Below are 13,407 nucleotides of genomic sequence, written 5' to 3'. Positions count from 1 at the left end.
GATACAACCAGACAACCGATTTTGGCAAAAAAGCGATTGCAACCAACAGTCTAACGTCGGCATTAGAATGTCCAACATGATATGGTTTGAGCATCATGAACATTAACGCCATAAACTATGGATTCAAACTAAAAGGAAAACTCTCAAAGAAAATGTTTTCACCACCTCCCTTTATTTATGCATTTCTTTAACAATGTTCATTTTAAATAACCCAAAACCTATGTTACAGCATTATAGCACTACGCACAGATACAGTGGTCTGGTTCATGTGTGTTCAGGATCAAGGCAACAGTTTAAGCACATTAAACAAATCATATTGGCAAACTCATTAATCCTCAGATGAGATCATTTCAAAAATAATGTAACAAAATAATACCGGTGAGTTCAATTCATATTGCATTTCACTTTTTCCCCTACCCAAAAATATGCATGAAACATCTTCAACCTACTGGTTTTGTATTATCTGTCAGTTTTATAAACTAAGCCCTTGCACTTTTATCTGAATGCCCAAATATTTCTCTCCACCATTCATTTAACAAAAGCAAAAGACAAAACATATATTACCCCATACCAAAACTATATGCACAACTAACAAAATCCTTCACTGTAACAGAAATAAATGTGAATATAAACTTCGTTTATAAAACAAGTAGAAAGTGGGATGACTGGACTACTGTATAATTTGACAAAAATAAATTCAGATCAAACCAGGTGGCGTTTACCTCAGAAATCTCAAAGCAGTAAAAACTGTTAAGACACCCGTTATGCTGACCACATTACAGTCTAAAGTGTAGCACCTTTAGCCCTGAGAAATAAGCGTTTAAGAAGCAGTGTAATAAAGTAACAATCAGATGGAGTAGCATTTTGTACTGCCAAAGAAGCCTTTGTGTTTCGCCTAGTGTGTCTCCTAGAGAGGATACACTGCATCAGACTGGCATGATTCACAGCTTGTGTGAATGGCAGTCAATGACCGCATTCATCCCAGACCAGACCCAACTGCAATACCCTTTTGACACATTCAAAAGCACATCAACCTTTGGGATTCTCACAGTTTGAGTTCCTGCAAGATTTACACACTCACACAAGGTTAGCTCTAAGTGGGTTTCTTTTAGAAGAATGAGATGAAACGCGTGTCCTCAATGACAGCATTTGGGGCTTTAGTACAAGGACCTTATTTGTTGGCTCGTTTATAAATCTCTCTGCTGTCAGCTCCAGTGGCCAAGGGCTCATGTAGGTCAGAGGTCAGCATGCTTCCGGCTCAGATGGTGGAGTTGTCGCCAGGTGGGGGAGGTGTGTCATCATCTGATTTTCCCGTCATGGCCTTGGTCTTAAAGCAACAAAGAGTCATCAGATGTGAAAATGCATGTATATTGATCATAACAGCTGTGTGCAGTGCATCTAAAAGTTGTCAGGGACAATATGAAACTATGAGCTTTAAGATTCATTGTGAATAGGTTATGTAATAATTTCATAATGTTTTGAAAAATGAGGCCGTCACTTGCAATGCTTACCATTTTGTCTTCAATGTTTTTAAAGGTCGATGAGTTCCTAAGGGAAGTTAAGAAATGCACTCCTAAAACAAACCGAAAAATCTTGCCATGTATGAGATTTCAGATTTTAAACAATTATGCAGAAGAAAAAGAAAGAAACATCTCACATGTGTAGTTCTGAAGAACAAGAATGAAACAAAAAAAAAAGCTGTTAGATATTTGCCATGAACTTCTGTTAATACAGGATGTGTGTTCTCAGTCTCAAGTACTGGGGCTAACCCGTACTGCGCGAGCCAAATCAGCGCGTTTGAGAAGAGTGCAGTGGAGATGTAGCCCGAGACTGAGAGTGAGGTGTGGTCGCAGCGGGAGAACAGTGTCTGAGGGAGAGCAGGGGTGAACTCAGCCCAGCTTCCCCCGGACACACCCACCGCCGAGAGGCAAGAGTTTGGCTGAGAGACCTGGAGCACCCGGTACTTTACCTCATAGTTGGCATACTTAGGGACTGGCGCATGGAGTAGCCGTTATAGCTGTTACTTCAGGGAGCAGTGCGGAAACAGAGGCAGGAGCATTAAAGCAGGCAGACAAGGTTAGCCGAGCACAGAGCAAAGAACCCACAGCAAATCAACTATAGGCAGCAGGTGTGTTATGTAACCAATACAGACCGACCAATATCAGCAAGTGTAACAGAAATGACAAAAATCTCGGCTACAGCTATGGGTTGTATGAAGGAGGTCCTCAGTAGGATCTTACCCAGGTGGGTTAGTGTAAGTTAGAGCTCTGACCATTCCAAGGCAGCAATAAAGGAAACAAAATCATAAACAACGGAGCATTTCAATGGATAAAAGGCAACAACTGGTCCAGCTAAGGAGTTACTGTCGGAGCACACCTTCGTATGAAAGGTCAAATCGGTTGTGAGGAAAAGGTGAAATGAGAGGCAGTCTGAGAGCTAGGAAAATGCATCACTGCTTTCTAATGAAACTGGAAAGGCAGGCTGTGGTCTGTTTGCACAGGTGTAGTGTTTGTTTGTACAGAGGACACTACAAGACAGGTCAAATTCCCATTCATGAGATTATTAATGCAACATGCAAACATGGTTTTTGTATGATTATGAAACACAGAATTCAACTCAAGCCTTTGGACCTCTCGTACAGGGCACCTATTTGGTAGTGTTGTGACAACATGGAAATACTCTTTATTTGTAGCTGTTTCTGTGGATTTGACATATTAAAATAATATGTAAAAAAAAATCCAAGGTTATCATGAAGTGTTTTTTTGTGCTTGGAGGATTTAAATAAACATTTACTGCTTGTCAGCAAAAGACAATCTAGATCCAACAGTCAAATTAGAACATTTCTCAATGAAAAATTTAGATTTTTAAGAAATGCATTAGTGTAGTTAGTAATCAAGAACATTAAGTTGATTAAAGGACAATGAAAAAGAGGAAAGAAAATGTCAAGGTGTAGAAGGAAAACTGATTGAGATGAGTGTGAAATAAAGGAAGAGAAATCTTACCTCAGATCTCCTAGTCTATTCTTGATGGCTGAGCCCATTGTGGACAAAGCTGATGAGGTCATCTGACCAGCCTGGGAGAGGGTCTCTTGTGTCTTCTTATATCTGCAGAGAGGTGGAAGATGCTCTTTCACACAGCTTGCTGAGTAGACAAGAATATTGGTAAACTGTAGCTTTTTTTTTACTCAAAAATAACTGCTTGGTTGAAAGAGGAAAAACTGCACCAGTCATGCGAGAGATTAGATGTCTGTGTCTCTCTTATGGCAAACGAGTATACACTTTGTGAGGCTGGTCAGGATTAAGACTAAAATCGTTTTTTAACTAGGATATATTTAGCTTTAAGGTTAGGGTTACAATAGCGTTTAAATGGGTTCTTCTATAAATGTTCAACTTGCATATACTACTAATTCCTCTGTGAACTGAAACAAAAGTACTTCTCTAGCTACCAAACAGAGGACAATAGGCACAGGGACTCTGTATACTTCCACAACACCTAGACACAAATCAAAAAGATTCAGTCCTCATTAAATCACAGTTGTCACTGGTTTACCAAACGTAGGCAGTAGCAGCAACATGACCGAGGGTCACAGTTGAGTCAAACAAGCACCTGTTTTTCAGACATGACCTTAGGTCAACCAGTGTGACGTTGCTTACAGTTTACTCAGTCTCCTACAAGCCCATGCCTATACAGTAATCTCTCCAAAACACACAGCAACTCCAATGCCCTTCCCAATGACCTTAGTCATAAGATGCTATTATCAGAAGCCACTCAGCCAGTTTAAACTCCCAGTGCCATCAGCTGATCCCCTGGCGTGTTCTCCTATGCACATGGCTGAGCTGATGGGAGACCACAACTTCCCGTCCTACTCCACTGGCTTGGCTGAGCTACAGCCACAATCATCCACTTTGCCTCCACACACTTTACAAGCTCTGCATGCTCTTCCCGACCGTGGCACATGCCTCCATATGGCATTTGCTTACTCGCCAAGGTTCAAGAGCACTTTCAACGAGTTTGATCATGGAGAGAGAGAGAGAGAGAGAGAGAGAGAGAAATAAGAGAACGCTCAAACTGAACCTGCTGCAATCTCGTTCAGAGAGGTTTGCGAACTCAGATTTTGTCCTGTGCACTCGAGAACCTTTTTGTTCACTTGCTCTTGAAACGTCTGTACAACAGCTCTGCCAAGAGTCATCAAACAACAAAAGGGTTGGTCGACAACTTCTGGAAACGCAGAGCGACCACAAGCAAGAGCATATAAGGTCAATTTGTCCACGTGTGTGACCTTCCCAAAACAAAGAAAAGCACATTAAGTTTGTGCCAGTGTGCTGGGTATCTTTCAGAGCACGCGTGCGGCAACGCACCAGAGCAAAGCCAACGTGAAGGGGGGCGGAGGAAACCTGCACGTGGGAATGGGGCAAGAACAACCAGTCTCTCCACTTTCAGAGGTAAATTGTGGACAACCCCTAACCATAATAGGCCTGACCCAGCAAGAGAGATTAAAGTGGATGACAGATTTTAGATGTCAGCAACAGTCAATATTCTCATCAAACCTCAGAAGACATAACTAACCAGCCTTAGTATGACTAGGTCATAATAGCACATATTATTAGGGGTGGGCATAGATTAAATTTTTTTATCTAGATTATTCTCACTGAAATCTTGAAATTAATTTAGATTAATCTATATAAAAATGGCTCATATGCGTGCTACCCAAGTAATGACTAAAAGTCAGTCTTTGAGATAGGGTTTCTTAATACAGAGGGTGCATTAGACCAGGGGCTCATCTCCTGTTTCCAAAATGCATCAATGACTGCTTGAGAAAGCTGTTCTACTTTGATACTTGAAGAAAAAAAAACATGCTCAATAAAATGTAGGCTACTCATGTTCAACGGTTTATTCAGTTAAACATGAATTTGTAAGCCTACATACTGTACATTAAAAGGGGTTGATAACATGTTTATTCAGCTAAACATGATATTTGAAATGTAAGCCAATATTTAGTACATTTAACCTCACGGAAGTAATTTGGGGGGGACTTTTTCAAAAGCCGGTTTTGGTCCTCTGCAGTTTTAACGGTTAAAAAGAAATATTTAAATATCGACGAATCTAGCGCTAGGACCGTGCAGAAAACGACCGCTCCGAGCTCCGCTCCAATAACACTTTACGTTCCTAAAATGAATTTTCCATGAAGCAAACCGGGCGACTTCGTGGCTGCATCCATGTAAACACACGTCCGATTTGTAATTCACAGGTTTGAAAACTCGTTCTCGCCCCTACTGTGCAATTTGGTTAGGAATACAGCCGAGCTAAACTATCAAGTTGAAACTCATCATAGTTTGCTCACCCATTTTGATCCATTTCCCAACCCAACTTTAAGAATAGATTAACGGCGATAATTTTTATATCGCCCGATAAGAGTATCAAATTAACGAACGCCGTTAACGCCCCACCACTAATTATTATACATATTAAAAAGTAATTGAAAAATTACAAAAAGAGACCAATATTCACATTCTCTGCTCTAGACTCCATTACTAAAAATAATATTAAGGAAATAATGAAGGGAACTTTATAGAACACAAAAAATATTCTTTTTTTATAAGGATCTAAAACCACCTTCAAATATAAACGTTAACTCAAATTACTAATTTGCTTCAACTAATTCCAATGTTTTTTTTTTTTTTGCGGCAATGTTAATACTAATAAAATCAGAGCATACCTGTCACAATGCTAACAGAGATATGCCCTCTGCAGTCTGAACTGAGCTTCCTTCTGCTTCACGTCCTCATGCCTCCCTCAGCCAGATCCAAACACTAAACTAAACCGTTCAGTGCTACTGTCCTCACACTCTGGAACACCTTCTTCCACCATGCGTGAGACTCCAAGTCTCTCCTCGCTCAAGAATAAATACAAGCCAACATTTTTATACTATATTATACTTTATCAGCTGTAGTTTAAATTTATTTTCATTAATACTGAAGCATTAGTTGCATTTTGTCATTTTGCTTTTTAGTTTTTTATACTTTGCTTTGAAAGTGCCCTATCCTGTGAAAAATCTACTATATAAATTACTACTTCAATAATTCCATGATTAAGAATTATCACTAATTCTTTCATCTTCGACCCTAAACATTCAGCCTGTGAAGACAGCTTTAGGAAATTTAAATGAATCTTTTCAAAACGTCCGAATAGAACTGAGACAAATTTACAATGACACAGAACACATTAAAATTAAATACAACAGAAGAATCAAACTCACGCATCGGAGTGGCTAATGTCATCCAAAGTAGCAGAAGCTGTAAGATAACTACACACACACACACACACACACACACACAAACAAGCAGGCATAAACAAATCTTCAAATTACATTATGACAATGTATATGTTTTACTGATAAACTATGGTGTTTTGTAAAAGGAAACAAATGTTTATTAATAATAAACATTTCATAATGACTATATATTTATGCACCTATATATTTATGTGACTAATTTTATCAACATATCACAATTCCCAGTTTTGTTGTGGTGGTGGCAACACTTCCAGCTTTAGTTGTAGATCAGGACTTTTATAAAAAAGGACTTTAAAAAAAAAAAAACAAAAGTTGGTCTACACTGAAATGAAAAAGACAATAAAAGAATAAAAAGGGGAAAGGTAAATAGGTCAAACTAAACACATTTAGCTTCAAATACAAATATTTTTCTTAAACCTGGTTATAAAAGAAAACTGGGTTAGCTAGGAAATCTGTGGGACTTTATTAAGGTCTAGGTATACAAAGTATTATGTAAACATCATCACATGAGCCCAGCCCTCAAAGTTGACAGATTCCTAAAACAGGTTAGACTTCTCTTTCTTGACCAAATGTTGCAACATAACCTCATTCATTTTCAACCTTCCATGTACTGGGAGGAAATGTTTTTTAATGACTGGGTAACTGCAAAGAAAAAGCGTCACACACAGGCTGAGCTGAAGTCACATTCCTCACCTTCAGTTCATCTAATTGTGTACGAGTGTTCCAGTTGCTAAAAAAAGCATAGCACAGATGTCTTTGCCCAACCAAGAAGCTTCTGACTTTAAGCAAAAAAAAAAAAAAACCCCAACAATTTCAATATCATTGGGGAAATAAGAAGCAAAAGAACGGTTTCATTTTTCAGAGAAATTGTTACTTAAGTTCTCAGATATAGCACAGCCTAAAAATATATGTAGGAATTTTAGCAGAGATAGTATACTGTTGTGACTGCATGCGAGGAGAAGAGAAAATAATGGAAACACCAGGAAATGTCTGGATCCTGTTTAATTCTGATACTGTCTCTCCTGACATTTTAAAATTTTCTGTTTCAAAATGCCATGTATAACAAACATTAGGTGGCATTCATAAATGTTAAATGGATATTCCTTTAAAAATAATTTCAGTTTCTAATATAGTCAACTTCCTGTAGGCTTAAATTGTGACTAGAGTGCCCATCATGAAGTTATAGAAGTTAGCCAGGTTCAGTTAGCGCTAACAAAAAGTATAGTTAGATGACTTGATAGGCCAGAACTTGGCAAATGATTTCCATTATTCTAGTAAATTACACATATATTAGTAGGCAAATATGTTAGCCATAACTGAAGGGACAATCAGGCCAACTCCTAACTTGTCTGAGGGAGAAGTATTAGTTCTCACGTACACGTTAGGGAAGTAAGTAAAGGGGAAAACTCACAGGTTAGATGACTTAACTCTGTCATTCAAGTCTCCAAGAGTCTGTGAGGTTTTCATATAACTAGAAGAAGAAATATTGTGAAGAAAATAATAAGAAAGAAACATCAAGTCTAGCTGCTATGTTCCCTAACAGGATGTTAACAGACAACTCTAGAGATGGAGAGAAAGATTCAGGGAAAAAGTGATCTAGACTCACACCATAAAATCAAGTTTACAGATGAACAGATGAATGGCCAAAAAAGAAATCCCCATAAAAGCGAAGCTGGAAATAGGTGTTTCCTATGGCTACGGGGAGGACATTTGTGTAGAAATCAATCATGACTTAAGGATAAGAGGGAGTGCCTTTCAGTACTCACGCGTTGGAGGACTGGACCTCTTGCCAGCTTTTGCTGATGTTCTGTTTAAACTCAGAGAGAGGGTTTATACCCAGTCTCCTCCTCAGCTCTGCAGCATGCCTCTCTTTCGCAGCAAGAACCTGCCTAAGTGTCAGAATCTCCTCCTCCACCTGGAAAAGGCAAGTACAAAATAAGCAACACAGCTGCATGCAAACATGACTTAAAATACTGTACATCATTCACGCTTCTAAGCCTAAGCCACCTTGCATCATCGATTTAGCAATGAAAATGTTAATTATAAGGCAATGAAGCACAAAAAGAAAGTGGACAGGCTGGAGTTTCCTGTGGAGGTGAGCAGGAAACGCTGTCCGATGGGAGCGGAGAGGTTTGGGAGGCCCGAGAGTGCAGTCAGTACCTTGAAGAGCTCCACCTGCACCTCCACCGACTCATCCTCGGTCATGCCTGGGGGCAGGGTTCCGCCACTGGCGCTCTCCGTGTTCATGGTGGAGAAGCCTACACCCAAACCACACAGGACAGCCGGTTACACGTCAGTGTTATAAGCGTCTAAGACTTCAGAGACGGACACGGATTTGTGTGTCATCGTGATGCCTACTCTAGTAAACATGGAAAGAAGGCTCACTTAGTTAAATTTAGTTAACAACTGACCGAAACAATCAAATATATTGTAACACGGCCAAGTTTTTGTTGTTTTTTCATTCAAATTATTGCAACGAGCCATTTTATAAATGCTTCACAATCGACGACAAACTACCGCTAGGTCACTTTACTCGTTCTCTACTTTTACACTTTTACACTTAACAAGAGATAGATAGCTAGCTATGCTGGCTAGTTAACAAAGTAGGCTACAGCTGACATGTATCGGAACACATTCGTGTTAAGCTAATCTCTTTGGCCACTTTACCTCGGTTCTCTGAATCCATTGTATCGGATATTTAGACAGAATGACGTTAGCGCGCAAAAGTTTAATATTAAAGTGAGTCGTTGGTCCCTGCGCTGTTGACGTTTAGTAAAAGCAGCTTTCGAATTATTGACCAACGAGATTCGCACTTCCGGAGAGGGTAGTGACGTAAAAGTCCCGCACCAACACCCTCCTCCCCGGGGCACTTCAACAATATGTTTTATAAATATACGCTACACTGTACTATGGGTTATGATAGTATTCAGATCCATTTACTTGACTTATTGCACACTTTACTGTGCTGTGAATTTATGTTTTTATGTGATTTTATGTGATTTTTTTTTTCAATCAATCCACACCTAAAATAAAAAAACACTGAATTATTTTGTTCACAAAAATATTCCCTTTGCTGTAGCGCTATAAATTGTGATCAGGTGAATCCTCTCTGACTTAATTATCCTTGAGATGTATCTAACTCAGTTGAAGTTCACCTGCCATTGTAATAGATTGTATATAGTTTGGAAAGACACGTGTCTGGGTTTCACAGTTTATACTGCAGTCTCAGGGGGAAAAACAAGACACGAGGTCCAAGGAACTGGTCTGAATGTGGCAAACTGTGGCAAGGCATTTCAACTGTTTTGACATGGAAGAATCTTGGAACAACTGTGAACCGTCCTAGAGTCGGCCCAGGACCAACAATGACAAAGACATAGAGCAACTTCAACCAGTAGCTATACAGAGATGAGATGAGGGAGTAAATATCAGTTAAGTGACTGTGTGTGTGCTCATGAAGAACACACATCCTGATTGGAAGATAGGGATGGTGGTGCTGCTCAAAAATGTTGAAGATATCTGTGAGAACATCTGTCAGTTGGTCTGCATATAATGTTGGTCTTTCTTGGCTATGGAGCTGATGTGAAGTGCAAGGTGAGATTAACCGCTAGGTGTCAATTTCCCTGGAGGATCTGTGGATGCCGAGTCATCACTCTGTACTTTCCTGAAGTCAACAAGCATCTTTTTTGTTTCATTCACATTCAGGAACAGGTTGTTGAATTTGCACTAGACCGTTAACTGCTGCACCCTCTTTCTGTATGCTGACATGCCATCCGTGTTCATAAGATCCACACCAGTTGTGTCATCAGCAAACTTGATGCGTTTCGAGATGTGAATTGATGCACAGTTGTAGGTTAACAGTGAGAGGTCCAGGGGACAGCTGGACCTTCGTGTGGGTGAGGATAAATCCCTTGAAGCACTGCATGATGCTGGGTAGATCTGTGACAAGATGGTGATTGTTGAAGCTGAAGAACCCGATGACAATGGTGCTGCTCAAAGATATTGAAGATATCTGTGAGAACATCCGTCAGCTGGTCTCCACATAATCATAACACTCGGCTAGGAGTGTTGTCAGGTCCAACAGGCTCCTGTGAGTAAGCTGTGCGGTCTCAGACACAGCACCTGATCATTGGGAGGAAGGTGTTGTTCTCTACATGACATTGTTCCGTACTTCATGCCATGTGTCGGTCATTCAATGCATCTGGAAGGGAGGCATCACTGTTACAGGCAGGCAATGCTGTCCGGTATTTGGTGATGGCCTGAACACACGTGAGCACACGTGTGTTGTGTGTGTCTTAAAAGTGCCCATGGAGTCTTTGGGCTTGCTCTCACCATTTTGGCCCATACTCTCCTCAGAGCTGTTATCACCAGCTCTGAAAGGTGAGTGACGAGTCCTCAGCAGTGCACACCGCTCAGCAGGCATCTACAGCTTCTGGTTGTGGTGTGTGGCGATGGTCTTGGAGATGGTAACGTCAGCATAGCCAGGCAATGATGCCGTATACTTCTTCAGGTGGCTGTCTGGTATGTATTGTGGCACAGGCATAGTTTTGGGGTGGAGGAGTTGGTCATTTTCCCCACAATAATTCCTCCTCTCACTACTCATATGTGTTAGGTTGGGTGGTGTGAGCAGTGTCCCTCTACTAAGCTGACTGACACTGCGTTACCGCCTATGCAAATTAGTTGGGGTGTGTTGGTGTAAACAAGTTCTAGCATGTTCAACTCTCTTGTTGCAAAGTCCACATGCTGATGGAATTTCAGGAGCACAGACTTGAGATTTGCATGACTGATTAAACAGTTTAATCAACAGTTCATTGATAATGGCATCACAGAGCTCACAGTGCCTCTTTAGCATTAGCGCTGGGGGGGCAGGGAACGTATACCACAGTTATGAGTGCAGTGGTGTCACCAGTGGTGGGCAGTGCTTACTAAACAACATGTAAATGTCCTTGGAGGAACATGAAAAAATTCTCTGGTCTGATGAGATGAAAATGAAATTTTTTAAGCAAAAAAGTAAGCCCTATGTCCTGTGAAAAACAGGTACATCAAATCACCTGGCGAACGCTATATTATATGGGGTTGTTGCCTTTCACAGGCTGGAGAAGGGAGACTGGTAACGATTGAGAGATAAATACAGCCAAACACAGGGATATAGAAATAAAGGTTGTGAATATTTTTGTGAATAAAATATTTTTTATTTCATTAATTAGAAATTTCAAAAATATGTCCTCACCTTGGTTGAGTGATTAAGTGTAGGTGGATGGGTAGAAAAGGCAATGTACAACAGATTGTGTCAGGCGTCAAGTAAAGGGGTATGAACCCACTATAAGCAAACCATTTTAAGTGTGTTACATTAACTATAAGAGGGGCAAAGCAGGCTTAATACCATGTCACAAATAGGACTATTTCTTTCTTCATGGATCCCTAGTCTACATTTATTTACTGTTCTAGCACCAAACTCACTTCAAAGGCAGAACGCGTCATCACAGGCATCATGGGAAACAAACAAACAAAAATCTGGCTGTGTGACCCCAAGCTCAGAACTGAAACACCTTTGCTTTAGAAGGAAACCCCAGAACTGTCAAAGCTGTCCACCACTTTTGCACAGTATGACAGGAATGGAGCCTGCATTGCTTTTGACAGCTAGGCACACTTTCTCAGAACTTGGACAGCATCACCCAAATGGGAAATAAACCAAAAATATTTAGGGAATTTAACAGCTGACCTTGGGAATTGTGCCTTAATGAGACGATTTTGATTAATTACATTAGCCTTTCATCCATTTTTAATAGATTTTTAGCAATTTTGAAGGGCATATTACCAATTTACAATAGGTTACAGGTAAAGCACGTTTACGGGCTGATTTGAGGTCTTAATGTTAGCAGTCTGCAAAAACTGTTCCCTTGTCTTAGGTCTGTTTTCAATAAATCCATTCTCAGTTCACTGATGCAAAGTATCCCAATTCTCTCCTTACATCATATGGGACCCTTGGGTAAAGTGTGAATATGAAGTGATTTAAAATGCACTACTTCTAAATCCTCAAGGACTCCACCGTTTGGGGTAGGAACTATAAATCACCAATCTGCTGCTAATCAGTCAAACAAAGGCTACCATAAAACATTAGGTAAGTGTAACACTAGTGTAGGGGGTCTACGAAAGCCAGAAAGAAAAAGGCTAAGGAAATTAACCAAAAGTCAGTATACATTTACATAAAATAGTTAATAAATGTAAAATTCACAAAATAGGCAAATGTAATTGAATAATCACTTGTATCTATAATTGAATAATCCTGTGCTAAGTGTTTTAACTCTTTTTCTGTGCTGCCCAGTCATGATGAGAACAACTGCCCATTTTTTGTGTGCCGCGCTCCTTTTAACCTGCTTACTATGGAGTGCTGAGAGTGCTGCTGCTATGGGGTTTCACCACAGCAGCAAACTCGTGCGAGGTCTCCAGCACGGCGCATCGCCGACGGACGGCGGCGCGGAGGAGGGCTCGTCGTTTCTCACCAGCGCGGCAGCTTTTCTCCCCGAGACTACGACGGAACGGCCTCACGTCCACAAGAACAATCCGAGGAGGGCAAGGAGGTTATTGCCTGGGAAACCGACATCGCTGGACCTCACTTTCCACATGTTAAGGGAACTGATGGAGACATCGAGAGCAGAGAGGATGTCACAGAAGGCGATGATGAACCAGCACTTGCTCAAAGCTCTCGGGAAGAGATCTAATAGTTAGTGTGAAGGAAGATTCTGTGTGTGTATAGGATTACACAGTCAGGTACGTTACATATATGCTCTGTGTTACTGAATACTTATATTTATCTATGTTTATGAACATACACTGTAGGATGTCATAATAGCACAGCAATAAAGTACTAAAAATGATGAATGGATGTTTTGGTTTTTACATTACATTAAGAGCAAACAAAATGAAATGTTCATAAACATTTATTTTACACCAGCAAATCAGATAAATGTTCATTTTTCTTTCAGACAGACAATAACCATGCTACAACATAAAGGTCTATTATTAATCTTCATTATTCCATGTATGTACATGAGACCTTAACCATTTAACTAGAAGTAGCATAGTTTCATATCCACATCCAAATAACATATCTGAAA

The 13,407-nt window shown here is 40.2% G+C and overlaps 1 protein-coding gene across 7 annotated transcripts; it reads right to left on the bottom strand.

Annotated features, from left to right (window-relative positions):
* Positions 1–152: 152 nt before the first annotated feature.
* Positions 153–9,138, bottom strand: tpd52l2a (tpd52 like 2a). 7 transcript variants are annotated; one of them, XM_077003673.1, is made up of 10 exons: positions 8,960–9,138; positions 8,453–8,550; positions 8,059–8,207; positions 7,704–7,763; positions 6,257–6,304; positions 3,003–3,104; positions 2,241–2,267; positions 1,970–2,023; positions 1,512–1,573; positions 153–1,327 (listed from the first exon to the last, which is right to left on the bottom strand). In XM_077003673.1, exons 1-9 carry the CDS (start codon positions 8,976–8,978, stop codon positions 1,549–1,551), a joined length of 582 nt encoding a protein of 193 aa, XP_076859788.1. In that variant the 5' UTR covers positions 8,979–9,138; the 3' UTR covers positions 153–1,327; positions 1,512–1,548. The 7 variants fall into 7 exon arrangements, with proteins under 7 accessions (XP_076859788.1, XP_076859783.1, XP_076859789.1 ...); XM_077003668.1 differs by having other exon boundaries at positions 1,512–1,548; XM_077003674.1 differs by lacking the exon at positions 2,241–2,267.
* Positions 9,139–13,407: the final 4,269 nt, after the last annotated feature.

Source organism: Brachyhypopomus gauderio, chromosome 4 (genome assembly GCF_052324685.1).
Source record: "Brachyhypopomus gauderio isolate BG-103 chromosome 4, BGAUD_0.2, whole genome shotgun sequence".
Classification (NCBI taxonomy): Eukaryota; Metazoa; Chordata; class Actinopteri; order Gymnotiformes; family Hypopomidae; genus Brachyhypopomus; species Brachyhypopomus gauderio.
The sequence above is the reverse complement of the archived record's forward strand: the minus strand, read 5'-3'. Positions and strand labels throughout refer to the sequence as shown.